Source organism: Babylonia areolata, chromosome 14 (genome assembly GCF_041734735.1).
Source record: "Babylonia areolata isolate BAREFJ2019XMU chromosome 14, ASM4173473v1, whole genome shotgun sequence".
NCBI lineage: Eukaryota > Metazoa > Mollusca > Gastropoda > Neogastropoda > Buccinidae > Babylonia > Babylonia areolata.
Genome location: NC_134889.1, coordinates 6,004,396 through 6,020,790, shown reverse-complemented (window position 1 = coordinate 6,020,790; position 16,395 = coordinate 6,004,396). Strand labels below are relative to the sequence as shown.

Sequence of the window (16,395 nt, the reverse complement as noted above, 5' to 3'; positions counted from 1 at the left end):
TTACAAACTGACAGAAATGCAGGTGAACACTGAAATGTGAAAAAAAAAGGTGACAATGCTTACAGGTGTTGTTTGGGGGTTACTGTAGGCCCCCAATGGGAAAACACCCATACAGGATTGGAGAGGGGGAGCGTAGTAGTAGTAGTTGAGTATGGGGAATCAATGGCAAGTCATCTGCCTAGACCTCTCGGCCTTTTTTATGTCCCCATCGAATCTTCATCTTCACTTCTTTCATTTTATTTATTTATTTTCTTCTTTTGTTTGTTGTTGTTAGGCAAGGTATGCAAGTACACTTCTGTAAGAAACTTTGTTTTCATTCTTCATAATCAAACATTTTTTTCTTTTAAGATGGTGTTGGTGTCAAGGAGATTTCTGAACATGTTAGTATTTTGTGTAAGTTTAACTTCTGTTGGTAGTGCATTCCATATTTGTGCAATTCGGTTAGCCAATGAATTTTTTCTAAGGTTGGTCTTGCAGTGTTCTATAACTTCTAAACAAATGTTCTTTACTTTGTTCCTTGTACTATCATAATCCGACATTCTAAAGATATGTCTTGCATTTACATAATTTATGTTGTTTAATATCTTAAAAGTTTCAGTCAAATCTCCTGTTAATCTTCTACCTTTTAGTGAGATCTTCTACTTTTTAGTGAGTGGGGAGGGGGTAAAGACAGACTCATACTCAGACAAGATTTCCTTTAATCCCACCATGTGACCACCCCTTCCCACTTGAGCTCTACAATGTCTGCATTCATTCCAAAATCAACAAAGAAGAAACTTGTCCAGTGTCCATTGCCTCGACGTTTTCAAACACATTACAGGTGAATCTGGGGTGCATAGTGGAGGGTCGGGTGGGGCAGGTGTTACCCGTTCGCTTTTTTTCTATCATCACCAAACAGACCATATCTATTTTCAGCAATTAATTTTCTATCTGAAAAAAAACAACAACAACAAAAAACGAAGTTAGCTTTCTCCAGCATAACATACTGCTTGCAAGTAGTTTTCATCAACCAGATCAGCGAAATAGTTAAAATCAATCTTAACCGTCGAAGCAATATGTACAACTTCAATGATAAAAGGGGCCTGAAACAATGTTTGCCACTGTCAACAACACCCGCGCACCCTTTTTCCAAACAAAGCGTCGACTGCCCTAAAACGCAACCAAACATATACATTTATCATAAAGAATTACCTTTTCATGACTTTATCCGAAAACAGCGGGTCTTCAACTGCAGCTCGTCCTGGCATCTTAAAAATTTTCTTGCACTTTCTTGGTGAAAAAGTCTCAGGAGTCGACTTTCCCGCGAATGTGCTCTCAGGAAGGAAATGACGACAAAATCAGTGCACCGAATAACAAAAACGTCTTTTTACTGAAAACTCGTTTTGTTCCAGGTGATAACGTTTATAAAAAGTTTCAATAATGTCTCTAAAACAATAGAATGCTCTGTGATATATTCAAAATCGTCTTTTAGGGAGTGGACGTCCCCACAGGCTAGCGTTCTTTAGCTGTCGCCATGTTTATCTGTGGAATTTTCGACAGAAATGTTTCAGTTTTGAAACACACACACGACGCACACACACATGCACACAAAACAACATAATCATCATAATAAAAATAACAATCAAAAACAGAATTAGAAAATAATAATAATCCTCAAAACTGGTTCGCAAAGATTTTATGGTAGGCCCGCTTCCTTACAATTCTTAGTGTGTGTGTGTGTGTGTGTTTGGGGAGGACAGGGGGAGAGGATGGAGTGGGTGGGGGGGGGGGACAGGAGGTACGTCTGGGTGGGTGATACAGTGTGGATGCATGCATGTTCGTGTATATGCGTGGGCGCCCGAATGATACCGGGTATGGACAGTTATATAAACATTTACCATAGTTTACATTTTATTTTATTGTCACATCCCATTTATCACATTATTTGCAAAAGTTGGATCTCAAAAGATATGAAGGGGCAACAACCTCAAGGCCGGGTCAAAGGTCGTTTACCTCCTCCGACTGAGATGTACGTGTTGCACTGTTCGTTCGCACTAAAAAGAACGAATGTCGCAGTTAATAAACGCGTAGTAAAAATGTATGAACCAGATTTTAACACTGGTCTGCTGAAAGCAAAACGGAAGCGAAAGCTCCGAAACCAAAAGTCACACATTTGACACAACCTTCGACCTTTGACCCAGACCACTGACACCACTGAGCCCTGCTGCGTCTTTACATTTTACTCGGAAGACAGACAGTCCGTTAGTCGTCTGCAAGAAAGTTGGAAATTATGGAGAGCCTCAAGAACAAAGTGGCTGTTATCACAGGTAGGTACTGGCATTTCTTTTTCTGTTCGTGGACTGTTGCTCAACTCCCACTGTGACGGTTGGCGAACATGCAGAATGCACGCAAGTGTGCGCGTATGTGCATGTGCGTGCATACGTGCGAACTGATATAGCTGACAGATTTGCTGACAGTGCAGCTGTGCCGTGCATGTGGTGTCAGTGACACACACACACACACACACAACAACAACAACAACAAAAACCCATACCCTCACTCTTGCACATTTTGCCAGTTCTGTATATGACAGCTGACACGCATTCTCACTCAAATTCAAAATTCAAATCAAAATGTGCAGAATTCATGTGCAATATAATAACGAACATGCAATATTAATGTTGATGTTGTTCAACATGTTTACAACAATGATTAATTTTTAAGTGCAGATATGCGATACTTTTTATATGAATGTCTTATGTGTGTATTGCTTCTTTTCAATGAATCATTCATGTTGAATGTTTTTCTGTTGAGTACTTGTCTACGTTTCTTTTGCCACACCAGATGTAATTTCTCTTAATGAGATAATAAAGTTATTCTTATCTTATCCAGAATCCAGGAGCCAGTAAACCATTTCAGACTTGCAGGAGAGAAGCAGTATGCACCAAGAAACTTAAAAAACAACAATGCAGAACATGCACTGTGCCACTCGATCCATTGTTCTTGCTGTGTACTTCTTGTCTGTGTGTGTGTGTGTGTGTGTGTGTGTTTATGTGTGTGTGTGTGTGTTTGTGTGTGTGTGTGTGTGTGTGTGTGTGCATGCTTGCACCCAGAGCCCTATTTACAGAAAAGGAACTATATACAATCACATTATTATTGTTGTTCTTCTTCTTCTTTTATTTGTTGTTTTGTCGTCATTGTTGCTGTTGTTGTTATTGTTCTTCTTCAATTTGTTGTGTTGGTGGTGGTGTTGTTCTTCTCACATCAGTTACGCATCTGTGGTTTGGAGCTGTGCTGCAGATGTTCATCTTTTAAAAGCGAAATTCCCTACACAAGAGAGCAGCCAAAATAATTTTACCAGAGCCTTCGTTGTCAACCATTGAAAAACAAGCCAGATTAGATACACTTCCATTGCAAAAACAGTTAGTATTCAGCAAAGCATTACTTGTGTACAAAGTGCACAGTAACCTAGCACCACAATATCTACATTCGCTTACCCGAGCCTCATGCCGATATGGCTCGAACAAGTACATTTTACCACGCACCCGCATTGATTTGTTCAAAACATGTTTTGCCTTTTCAGGTGCATCCCTATGGAACTCACTCCATGTACACATACAAATGATCGCAGTTCTCTACCTACTTTTCGAGTCAGATCTCCATACATTTCTTCAATCCTTCCCACCATAAATGACTGAAATATAGAAGCGACCGTTGGCAGTAACAATGAGGGCATTTATAAGTCTAACTTATTTGATCCGTTTTTATTGTTTCTCTTTGTTCTTGTTTTGGTCTTGTTCTTATTCTGTCCTATTTTCTTTTCTTTCACTTTGTTCGTTGCTTGTTTGCATTTCTTTCATTTTCTTATATATACGGGTATTTTGTGTGCATACATGAATTTATTCATTTCATTGATGGTGACAATAGCTGTTATATAAGTGATATTGATGATGGTAGTAGTCATTTTAGTATTAATTACAACTGTAGTATGTCGATTTGATGATAACAACAATGTGGCTTTAGTCATCCAGTTGTCGATACTGATGACATATTTCTTTTCCCCTTCCCCTTTCTTTCTGTCTGTCTGTCTCTCTCTCTCTGTCTCTCTGTCTCTGTCTCTGTCTCTCTTCCATCTGTCAGTCTGTGTGGTGTGTGTGTGTGCGCATGCATGTGCGTGTGTCTGTTCTTTATCATATTCTTTTTGTAAGACTTTTTTTTTCCTTTTCTTTTTAACAAAATTTCTCTTTCTCCCTTTTCAATACATATATATGTGCTAATGTAACTGATGTACATCAGCAAGGACAGATTGGAAGAGTAGTCCATGCCTAAGATCTTAATCCTTGAATAAAAAAACGTTTTGAGTTCTGAGTTCTTCTGCTTCTTCTTCTAGGCACTGTACACATTCACATTGTTGATGTTGTTGTTATTTTTGTTGTAGTTGTTGTTCTTCTTATGATTATTATTATTATTATTACCATCATCATCATCATTGTTGTTGTTGTTATTGTTATCATCATTATTGTTGTTGTCATTATTATCATTATCATCATTGTCATTGTTATCATCGTCATCATTGTCATTATTATCATCGTCATCATCATCATTATTATCAGTATCATTATCATCATTATCGTCATCATTATCATCATCATCATTATCATCGTCATCATTATCATTATCATCGTCATCGTGGCCCCAGGAGCCAGCGCAGGGATCGGGGAAGGCACAGCACTGCTGTTTGCCAAGCATGGCAGCCACCTGACGCTGACGGGACGGGACCAGGAACGACTGGGCGCTGTTGTGGAGAAGTGTGTCAAGGCCGGCTGTCCTGCTGACAAGGTGCAGGGGAGGATGACATACATAAAACACACGCACAGCATACATGAATACATGAGACATGCACATGTGAACACTTACACATGTAATAATTGTAGTAGTAGTAGTAGTAATGATAATAATGATGATGATAATGATGATAATAATAATTTGATTTAATTTATAAAGCACCTTTCCATGTAAAGCATGCTCAATTCTGCTGTACAGTATAAAATCCAACATTAAAAACATGCATTTAAACACTAGCATGAAATAAGAATTTTACATGTATAGCCATGTACTGACACTGTCAGTGACAGCCAACGAAAACGCTCAAGCACTTTTGTAACCCATATGCACACACACACACACACACCTGTGCATGTGCATACTAATGCTCACATGTGTATGTATAAACCAACAAAATAGACAAATGTTTACACGCAAGGTCATTTTCATATGAGTAACAGTGACTTCAGCTCTGTCCTAGTTTGTACATATATATTATGAGAACTAAACCACCCATGTACCATCGCAATCGGCTGGATTTCAAGCATAATGCAATATATACAATCATGTAATAGGAAACTTATAATGCCAGTAGTCTATGAAGTGTTTTAGCTCACTCTGGACGACTAGGTCTCTCCCTTGCTTTTCCCTACAGATAACCCTTTTGTTAGGGTTAGGAAAAAAATCACAAAAAATACAAAACATAAAGTATCTGAATGAAACGCACTGTACTTGACCCACTGACCCCTCTCCTCATGTCATGTAAACACCCGTCCCCCTCTCTCTTCACTGCTCTCAGAAGCTGAATCACTATCAGTACCTTCTTGCTGGTAGCTTTCTTCTCTGCAGATATTTTTTTAAAATTTATTTATTTATTAATTATTTTTTTGTGGCCTCAGTTGCATGCAGGTCATGGAGCACCAGAATGTGCTGGTCTTTTTTTTCTCTAATTTTTTTTTTCCTTTTTTTTTTTTTTTTTTTTGGTGCTTTCACACGCCTTCTTGATTGGCCAAAAAAAAACCCCAACTTTTTTTTTTCTTTTTTTTTCTTTTTGTTTTTTTCACTATAGATACTTTATTCAACGTCTTCATCATCCTTGTCGATGTCGAAACCTTCAAATTGAAGCATTTCAATCACTTCAGCAGTGGTAAAAGCCGCTGTCGTGATCTAGTTTGCTCAAAAAATTTCCACTTGTGTCGCCTGCGACGCCATTTTCGATACGTATGCAGATTAGCTTGTCGTGTGGGGTCCAGAACTCACTCAGTGTAGCTGCAATTTAAAATTTATGCTACCCCATGAGGAAAATGTGGAAGAATTTTTAATTGTCGAAACCGCTGTAGCGTTCCATCATCCGGAAGGCTACCTTATGTCAGGAACGCTATAGCGTTCCATTGTCCGGAGTGAGTCAATACATTGTCATTTAGCGGTCACATGGAGCAATGGCCTAGTGGTAATGTGCTGGACTAAGAAGCGAGTGCCCGTGGGTTTAATTCCCATGGGCTATGGACCAGGTGTTTTCCTCCCCCTTCAATAAACCTTGAATGGTGGTCTGGGTGCTAGTCATTCGGACTGGTCCTGTATGCAGCATGCGCTTAATGCGTGTAAAGGAATCCGCAGCACAATGTCCATGGCACAATTTTGTAGAAAAATCCACATTGATAGAAAAGCAAATATGCTTGCAAACAGAAAAAAAAAAAAAAAAAAAAATGGGATGGTGCTTCTGCACTTTGGCGATGTGCTCTCCTCAGGGAGAGCAACTTGAATTTTACTTAGAGAAATATGTTTACAAAAAGTGATGCAATACAATACAATGCAATACAATACAATACAATACTATACAATACAATACAATACAATACAATAGCATTTCTTGAGTTATTGAAAACATTAAAATTCAAAAGAGGAGAAAAAAAAATTACTGGTATAATAATAATCAGTCAGAAAAATTCTAACACATGAAACTAGTTATAGATAAAGAAAAGATCATGTCACTTTACAGTCTTTCCCATTTCCATGAATTTTCCCAGTTTTAAACACAGTCACCTCTCTGGTTTGAATATACTATATCGGGACTGAAGACAGAGGGTCCTGGCCATCGTAAGTCCTCTGCCAAACCTAGGCACCACACATTTATCACAGTTGTGAACATTAAGAAGAAGAATATACATCTTTGAGTGTTTTCTGCTTTTTTTCACAGTAAAGAAGAATATAGTACTTTGATGGGCAAAATAGTCGAGTGGTTAAAGCATTGGACTTTCAATCTGAGGGTCCTGGGCTCGAATCTCGGTAACAGCGCCTGGTGGGTAAAGGGTGGAGATTTTTCCGATCTCCCAAGTCAACATATGTGCAGATCTGCTTGTGCCTGAAACCCCTTCATGTATACAAGCAAGCAGAAGATCAAATACGCACGCTATAGATCCCATGTCAACGTTCAGTGGCTTATGGAAACAAGAATATACCCAGCATGCACACCCCGGAAAATGGAATATGGCTGCTTATATGACGGTTAAAACGGTCATACAAGTAAAAGCCCACTCGTGTACATATGAGTGAACATGGGAGATGCAGCCCATGAACAATGAAGAATATTTTGAGTGTTTCTGCTTTTTTTCAGATTACACATAGATTTAGAAAATGAGCATGTGTGTCATTGTTCTGAACAGGTGCCTGTGTCTACTGTTCCTGACAAAAACCATTATGTGCTCATGTTCACAGATCGTGACGGTGATTGGAGACCTGAGAGAGAAAGCGGTTCAACAGGATGTGCTGGACAAGACTGTCAAGACGTTCGGCCGCATAGACATCCTGGTAAGCGGTCGTTGGTGCATTTGACTAGTCAGACGTTACTTTTTAACTGTTGACCCAATAATGTTCTGAGAGCATATCATAGGGAGAGATATCTTGAAAGCATGCGTCCAGCTGATGAACCCTGTTATTTGTTTACATATTAACTCTCTCCATACGAACGGCGAAAGAGACGACGTTAAGAGCGTTTCACCCCAATTATCACCATCAAAATATTGCAAGCGGAAGGCTCTTAAACTGAAGAGGTGAATGTTGACAAACAATACCACAAGTCTGACGACGGGAGCTAAAGGTTGGGTCATTGAGACACCCACCGGACATCCGAGGGGTCTGTGTAGAGGAGAAGAGAGGACTGGCCGTACTGAGTGAGTTAAAAAAAGAAGAAAAGAAAGAAATATATTTCAAGCTACACAATACAAGATTTTCACTGTGTCAGTGCTTGTTTACATGACGATGCCTGGGTTGTAGCAGCTGAGTTGAGCTGACCTCCCTTGCTTAGTGTGCATTTGTTACCTCCCTTGCATCCTGTTCACATCCCCAAGCATAAGGTGCAAAGATTTATTATTGTTGGGGTACTCGTTTACTTACTAGTATTTCTTTTCTCACAACATATTTTGTTGTCTGGTTTTCTTCTCATTCTTTACTGCATTCTTCATGGAAAGCTTTGGGAAGTCATTGAACAGTGACCTTTTCCCCGCGATGGTTGAGAGTGCTGCTATGCTATGATTGGTGTCTCTGGATTAACCCTTTTGCTGCCAGGAAAATAAGATTTAAGTGAAATCTATTTGCCAGGGTTTTTTTCACAAAAAACAGGTATATATTTTCCAAAAATTCTGTGCTCTTTGTTATTGGAGAAAGACCCATAAAAGTATATATTTTCTTAAAGGTAAATGAATAAAGAATACAAAACACATGAGGTTTTCCCATTTTATATATTTTCAGTGACATGCTGTTGTTTTGAAATCAGTGTTTTGTTTTTTGTCACATTTTCAACTTGTTCATTACAAACATTAGTCAGGTAATTTGCACTAAAATGTCATATTTTCTGGACAAATAGATAATACCTGCACACACAAAGTATACTAGAACAACCACACAAAAAAAGAAAAAAAAGACACATACATAATGCATTGTGACCTCTCCAAGTGATAATATGGATGTGAAGCCATGCCCCTTCGGTCTCCACCCCCCTCCTCTTCACCCCTCTCACACACCATCACATCATCGAGTTCTCATCAGATCGTGTTGGCTGAGTGCCAAGAAAATCACTCACACTGTGTCCTGCTTAAAATTTGGTTACTTAGTGTTGTCTGCTTGGGCATCACTCACTGATAGTCATGTCTTGGCCAGTCTCTTCATTGCTTCCTTTATTTTTTTTATCAAATCGTCCTACAAAAGTTCATCACTGTCTTCTCCTTCAAATTTACACTGCAATTCTTTCTGAGGATCAGCTAAAGAAAGCAGTCTTGGTTGGTTTCATGCAACCACGATCGCATGTCTTGAGCATGGGGTCCAACATTTTGTTGAGTGAGCAAGGAGAGGAGCCAGGCAAACTGCGACAATAATCCAACCAAAACGTTCAAATAAAGGACTGCCTCATGACGTAGATGGGGTTTCTAGCTATGAATAGAATCCAGAAAGATTCCCCAAGCTAAAGCTATCAGCATTTTTGTCAACGAACTCAATGCAAACCAGGGAAAAGTCAGAATATTTTGATGATGAATTATCTTGTCATAGTGGCAGCGAAGATGTACATGCTTACGCTGACGAGTTATCTCGTCATATAGGCAGCCTAGGGGTTAACTGATAAACTGTTGTGTACTTCATGCGATTGTGCAGGTAAACAGAAACCATTGTGTACTTCATGCGATTGTGCAGGTAAACAGAAACCATTGTGTACTTCATGCGATTGTGTGCAGGTAAATGGAGAACTGATAAAACCATTGTGTACTTCATGTGATTGTGTAGTTGAACAGAGAACCGATAAACCGTGGGGTACTCCATGTGAATTTGCAGGTGAACAAGAGATCTGAGAAACTGCGGGGTACTCCACCTAGATGCGCAGGCAGTACTAAGAACTGATAAACCACAGTGATTATGCAGATGAACAAAGAGCTATTAAACTATGATGTGCTTCAAAATTTCGATGATTGTGCAGGTGAACAATGCAGGGATGATCATCAAGGGCAAAACGATGCAGACGACGGAGGAGAGTTACGACCAGGTGATGAACGTCAACATGAAAGCCGTCATGTTCCTGACCAAGTTGCTTGTCCCTGAAATCATCAAGACTAAAGGTCGGTACAGGGCGGTTATGTTTTCTCTGTGTGTGTGTGTGTGTGTGTGTGGTCCCTGAAATCATCAAGACTAAAGGTCGGTACAGGGCGGTTATGTTTTCTGTGTGTGTGTGTGTGTGTGTGTGTGTGGTCCCTGAAATCATCAAGACTAAAGGTCGGTACAGGGCAGTTATGTTTTCTGTGTGTGTGTATGTTGTCCCTGAAATCAAGGCTAAAGGTTGGTACAGAGCGGTTGTGTTTTCTGTGTGTGTGTGTGTGTGTGTGTGTTCCCTGAAATCATCAAGATTAATGGTTGGTACAGGGCAGTTATGTTTTCTCTCTGTGTGTGTGTGTGTGTGTGTGTGTGTATGTGTGTGTGTGGTCCCTGAAATCAAGGCTAAAGGTTGGTACAAGGCAGTTATGTTTTCTCTCTGTGTGTGTGTGTGTGTGGTCCCTGAAATCATCAAGATTAATGGTTGGTACAGGGCAGTTATGTTTTCTGTGTGTGTGTGTGTGTGTGTCTGTGTGTGTGTGTGTGTGTGTGTGTGTGTGTGTGTGTGTATGTGTGTGTGTGGTCCCTGAAATCAAGGCTAAAGGTTGGTACTGGGCAGTTATGTTTTCTGTGTGTGTGTGTGTGTGTGGTCCCTGAAATCATCAAGATTAATGGTTGGTACAGGGCAGTTACGTTTTCTGTGTGTGTGTGTGTGTGTGTGTGTGTGTGTGTGTGTGTGTGTGTGTGTGTGGTCCCTGAAATCAAGGCTAAAGGTTGGTACTGGGCAGTTATGTTTTCTGTGTGTGTGTGTGTGGTCCCTGAAATCATCAAGATTAATGGTTGGTACAGGGCAGTTATGTTTTCTGTGTGTGTGTGTGTGTGTGTGTGTGTGTGTGTGTGTGTGGTCCCTGAAATCAAGGCTAAAGGTTGGTACTGGGCAGTTATGTTTTCTGTGTGTGTGTGTGTGTGTGTGTGTGGTCCCTGAAATCATCAAGATTAATGGTTGGTACAGGGCAGTTATGTTTTCTGTGTGTGTGTCTGTGTATGTGTGTGTGTATGTGTGTGTGTGGTCCCTGAAATCAAGGCTAAAGGTTGGTACAAGGCGGTTATGTTTTCTGTGTGTGTGTGTGTGTGTGGTCCCTGAAATCATCGAGATTAATGGTTGGTACAGGCCGGTTTTTTTTTTTTTATTTGTGTGTGTGTGTGTGTGTGTGTGTGTGTGTGTGTGTGTGTGTGTGTGTGTGTGTGTGGTCCCTGAAATCATCAAGACTAAAGGTTGGTACTGGGCGGTTATGTTTTCTGTGTGTGTGTGTGTGTGTGTGGTCCCTGAAATTATCAAGATTAATGGTTGGTACAAGGCAGTTATGTTTTCTGTGTGTGTGTGTGTGTGTGTGTGTGTGTGTGTGGTCCCTGAATTCATCAAGACTGAAGGTCAGTACAGGTCAGTTATGTTTTCTATTTCTGTATTCTTTGAGGGGTGTGTCAGTGTGTGTGTTTCAGTGAGTGTGTGTGTGTGTATTGTGTGTGTGTATGTGTTGCATTTTCGGGTGGGGTATGCATGTGTGTGTCTTCTTCTCTTTCTTCTCCTTCATTCTCTAATTCTTTCCTTTCCTTTAAAAAAAAAAAAAAAAAATCACAAATCTATTTGTCACATTGATGTGAAAGCTATTGTTATGTGTTTATATATGTATGGCATTTTTTTTTTTTCCATTTTCTTCTTTCTCTTTGTGTTTTATTTATATACAAATGAAAAAGATTGAAGAAGAAAAAAAAATTGCCTAAGTACGCATTCACAAATCTTCTGATCTTTTGACAAAAAAATTACACCATCCCACCTTCTTTGATTAAACTTCATTTTCATTTTTTGCAGGAAACATCATCAATGTGTCCAGCATTTGTGGACAGCGAGCTGTAAGTTTGTGTGTGTGTGTTTGTGTGTGTGTGTGTTGAATGAAAGTGTGTGGGTGTGTTCTTGTGTGAGAGTGTGTGTATGGTGTGTGTGTGTTTGTGGTGTATGTATGTGAGTGCATGTGTTCTTGTGGGAGTGTGTGTGTGTGGTGTATGTATGTGTGTGAGTGTGAGCGTGTGTGTGTGTGTGTGTGTGTATGCAAGCGAGTGTGTATGTGTGTACATGTAATAATGAGTGTGTGTGTGTGTGTGCGGGCCTCTGTGTGTGTGCGCATGCTTGTGAGTGTGCATTTCTGTGTGTGTGTGTGTGTGTGTGTGTGTGCACACATGAGACCCAGGCTTTGACACATGGCAGACAGACCTGGATGAACATAGTGAACAGTTCTTCTGCACGGCGCTCCTGTGACTCTCCATAGAGTTTAGGGAGAAGGGGAAGAGATTGCTCATTGAGTCCACACCAGGGTATGAATGAGTGAAGAATGACATAGGTACTTACATAGTGTGTGTGTGTGTGTGTGTGTGTAGTGAATGAAAGTGTGTTGGTGTGTTCTTGTGTGAGAGAGTGTGTGTGTGTGTGTGTTTGTGGTGTATGTATGTGTGTGCATGTGTTCTTGTGGGAGTGTGTGTGTGTGGTGTATGAATGTGTGTGAGTGTGAGTGTGAGCGTGTGTGTGTGTGTGTGTGTGTGTGTATGCAAGCGAGTGTGTATGTGTGTACATGTAATAATGAGTGTGTGTGTGTGTGCGTGCAGGCCTCTGTGTGTGTGTGCGCATAATTGTGAATGTGCATTTCTGTGTGTGTGTGTGTGTGTGTGTGTGCGCGTGTGCACATGAGACCCAGGCTTTGACACATGGCAGACAGACCTGGATGAACATAGTGAACAGTTCTTCTGCACGGCGCTCCTGTGACTCTCCATAGAGTTTAGGGAGAAGGGGAAGAGATTGCTCATTGAGTCCACACCAGGGTATGAATGAGTGAAGAATGACATAGGTACTTATATAGCCCCTATCCTCAGTCAGAAACCAATCTCTAAGCACTTATTAAAAAAAAAAAAAATTTACATATTTTTTTTATACTACAATTGTTTTTCTTTTATCCAGTAAGGTCAAAGCCCCATTTTAAGGGGTGTGTACATGAATCACATTTTGGAGAGCATGGCATGCATGATGCCAAATCCCACATAAAAAAAAAACCAACCAAACAACAACAACAACAAAAATCAACATCAACGTAACCAGCTTATTCAGAAATAAAAATATAAAAATTCAAATCATTACTTCTCAGGCCTGTTCTATTCAAAAACTGTGCACTGTAAACATAGTGTTGTGGTAATGTGATCTCTCTTCTGTTATGTACTTTGTAAAGACGGGTGAGTAGATTTATAAGTTTGTTTTTTGTTGGGTTTTTGACTCACTTGTGTAAACAAAGTGAGTCTATGTTTTAACCCGGTGTTCGGTTGTCTGTGTGTGTGTCTGTGTGTCTGTATGTCTGATGCTTTCCCCTGTCACCCCTGATGCTCTCCCCTGTCACCCTGGTGCTTTCCCCTGTCGTGGCCATGATAGTCATTGGGTGGTGAGCGTCGCCTTCCAGTTACCAGACTGCAAGTGTGTCAGCTAAGCAGAAGAAAATCGAGCAGAAAAATTCTCATTCCGTTGTTCCATGCTGTGTGCAGATGGAGGGTGTGACCACGTACTGTCTCTCGAAGGCTGCCCTGGACATGTTTACACAGTGTCTGGCTTTGGGTAAGTCAGTATGTGTGTGTGTGTTTATGATTTCAGTTTCAGTAGCTCAAGGAGGCGTCACTGCGTTCGGACAAATCCATATACGCTACACCACATCTGCCAAGCAGATGCCTGACCAGCAGCGTGACCCAACGCGCTTAGTCAGGCCTTGAGAAAAAATGCATGAACACGCATGAAGTTTTGAATGCATGAATAGATCTGTATGCGTGTGTGTGTGTGTGTGTGTTTCTGAACATGCATGAAGTTTTAGATAGTATGGAATAGAGTAGAATATGTCTTTATTACCAAGTGTACTGGGGTCACAAGAAATATTGGGGGGGGATAGTACATAACAAGGTACAAACATAAATCGAAAATCATACACAAACACAGATGCAGTAGAATTTAGGATACATACATGTGCATATCAATATAAAAATTTGAGCACACTCACACACACACACACACACACACACACACACATGTTTGAACATAAGCTGCATATTGCATGTGGATGGGGCTGATGACTAGATCTTCAGGTAAGTGGTTGTTGATTACACAACTCTCTTTAATCATACTGGATTTGTTCGAGAGACAGGGCATTGACTGCTTTGGGGGAAAAGCTATTGGCAAAGCGATTGGTTTTCGTCCTTATACTTCTGTACCGACGACCAGAGGGGGAGCATCTCGAAAATCCCAAAAACTGGGTGTGCTTGGTCCTGGCTGATTGATTTTGCTTTTTTGAGTAGCCGCTTATAATATATGTTGTCTTGAGAAAGTAGATCCGCCCTGGTAATGTTGGTGGCAGTTTTTATGATTCTGTTCGGGGCTGCTGCCTTGGAAATGTTTCCGTACCAAATAGTAATGGCGAAGGTTAACACACTTTCAGTGACTGCTGTGTAGAAATCAACCATGATTTCTTTTCTAATTCCGAACTTTTTGAGGCGCCAAAGAAAGTACAGGCGCTGTTGTGCTTTCTCAATAATTTTTTCCGTATTTTTCTCATAACGCATAAGTACATCTCTGTGCGTATGTGTGTGTGTGTGTGTGTGTGTGTGTGCATGCAGTATTGTGGTGTCTAAATTGTTATCCTCATTTCCCTTTCATTCTGAGGATGATCAAGTGATGAAGATGATACTGATAAAACAATGACGATGTGTGCTATGATGATGCTGGTAAAATGATAAAGATGAGTGCTGTGATGATACTGATAAAACGATGAAGATGAGTGTTGTGATGATACTGATAAAGCAATGAAGATGAGTGCTGTGAAGATACTGATATAACAATGAAGATGAGTGCTGTGAAGATACTGATATAACAATGAAGATGAGTGCTGTGATGATACTGATATAACAATGAAGATGAGTGTTGTGATGATACTGATAAAGCAATGAAGATGAGTGCTGTGAAGATACTGATATAACAGTGAAGATGAGTGCTGTGAAGATACTGATAAAGCAATAAGATGAGTGCTGTGAAGATACTGATAAAACAATGAAGATGAGTGCTGTGAAGATACTGATAAAGCAATAAGATGAGTGCTGTGACACTGCCTCTTGTTTCAGAGCTCGCTCCTCAAGGGGTTCGGGTGAATGCTGTCAAGTAAGTGAACCCCTCATCCTTATCTTCCTTCTTTCATTAACTGCAACATATACATTTGCTTCTTTCCATAAATGGGCTTTTGTGTGTGTAGTTTGATTTAATCCCACTTTTGACTGCTTCAGATGACCATACTCCAATAACAAATCGGTCCATGCCTTTGCATGGGACTGCCTTCACCTCTACACCCTCATCTTGTTGTCTATGATCAGCTTCAGATCCCTGCTTTTGACTGCTTCAGGTGACCATACTCCAATAAATAAATCGGTCCATGCCTTTGCATGGGACTGCCTTCACCTCCACACCCTCACAATGCTGTCTATGATCAGCTTCAGATCCCTGCTTTTGACTGCTTCAGATGACCATACTCCAATAACAAATCGGTCCATGCCTTTGCATGGGACTGCCTTCACCTCCACACCCTCATCTTGTTGTCTGTGATCAGCTTCAGATCCACTATTGTTTCCACGTTCCCAGATTCAGAGACTCCACTGTCGGTTGCCATTCTGTCTTTGTCTCTTGCCCTTTGCCCTTGGAAGAAGCTCCGTCTTTCGTTTCGTCAAATCACTGCACTTTTTCAGTTCCAGTTTCTGAAGGAGGTGTCACTGCGTTCGGACAAATCCATATACGCTCAACCAATTAATCTGCTAGGCAGTTGCCTGACGGGCAGCATAACTCAGCGCACTTAGTCAGGCCTTGAGTGCATGCTTGTGCGCTTATCCTAGTAAATTTAATAATAATAATAATAATAATGATGATAATAATGGTATTTATATAGCACTGAATCTTGTGCAGAGACAAATCAAAGCGCTTTCGCACCAGTCATTCACACGCATTCATAACTCTAAAACTGTAGAAACTAAAGACAAGGAAGAGGCAGGGAAGGGAGGCTATTTTGGGAAGAGGTGGGTTTTAAGGCCAGACTTGAAAGAGCTGAGTGTGGAGACTTGACGAAGCGAAAGAGGAAGTTCATTCCAAATGCAAGGTCCAGAGACAGAAAAAGAACGGTGGCCAACAGTCGAGTGTTTGAATCTGGGTATGCGTAAACAGAGTGGATCCGAAGCCGATCGTAGTGAGCGAGATGGAGTGTAGAGGGGAAGGCAGCCGCAGAGATAGGAAGGGGCAGTTTTGTGAATGCATCTATAACATAGAGTGCTGATCTTGTACTTTATTCGGTGTGAGACAGGGAGCCAGTGGAGATGTTGCAAAAGAGGAGTGTGAAATTTCTCCCACAGAGGACAACACTGTCATTGCCATGCGTTATTTTGCAGTGCACCAAGTGGGTGCTG

At 40.7% G+C, this 16,395-nt stretch overlaps 2 protein-coding genes across 2 annotated transcripts in view; one reads left to right on the top strand and one right to left on the bottom strand.

Moving 5' to 3' along the window:
- LOC143289424 (DNA (cytosine-5)-methyltransferase 1-like) overlaps positions 1 to 1,247 on the bottom strand; it is a 65,665-nt gene extending 64,418 nt beyond the window's left edge. Inside the window, exon 1 of the mRNA XM_076598387.1 lies at positions 1,192 to 1,247. Within this exon, the coding sequence (XP_076454502.1) occupies positions 1,192 to 1,247 (56 nt within the window). The remainder of the gene's footprint in view (positions 1 to 1,191) is intronic.
- A 903-nt stretch (positions 1,248 to 2,150) lies between these two features.
- LOC143289769 (3-oxoacyl-[acyl-carrier-protein] reductase FabG-like) overlaps positions 2,151 to 16,395 on the top strand; it is a 22,416-nt gene continuing 8,171 nt past the window's right edge. The window contains exons 1-7 of the mRNA XM_076598882.1: positions 2,151 to 2,306; positions 4,679 to 4,818; positions 7,519 to 7,611; positions 9,767 to 9,905; positions 11,747 to 11,787; positions 13,456 to 13,525; positions 15,073 to 15,109. Coding sequence (XP_076454997.1) covers positions 2,270 to 2,306; positions 4,679 to 4,818; positions 7,519 to 7,611; positions 9,767 to 9,905; positions 11,747 to 11,787; positions 13,456 to 13,525; positions 15,073 to 15,109 — 557 coding nt within the window. The 5' untranslated portion in view covers positions 2,151 to 2,269. The remainder of the gene's footprint in view (positions 2,307 to 4,678; positions 4,819 to 7,518; positions 7,612 to 9,766; positions 9,906 to 11,746; positions 11,788 to 13,455; positions 13,526 to 15,072; positions 15,110 to 16,395) is intronic.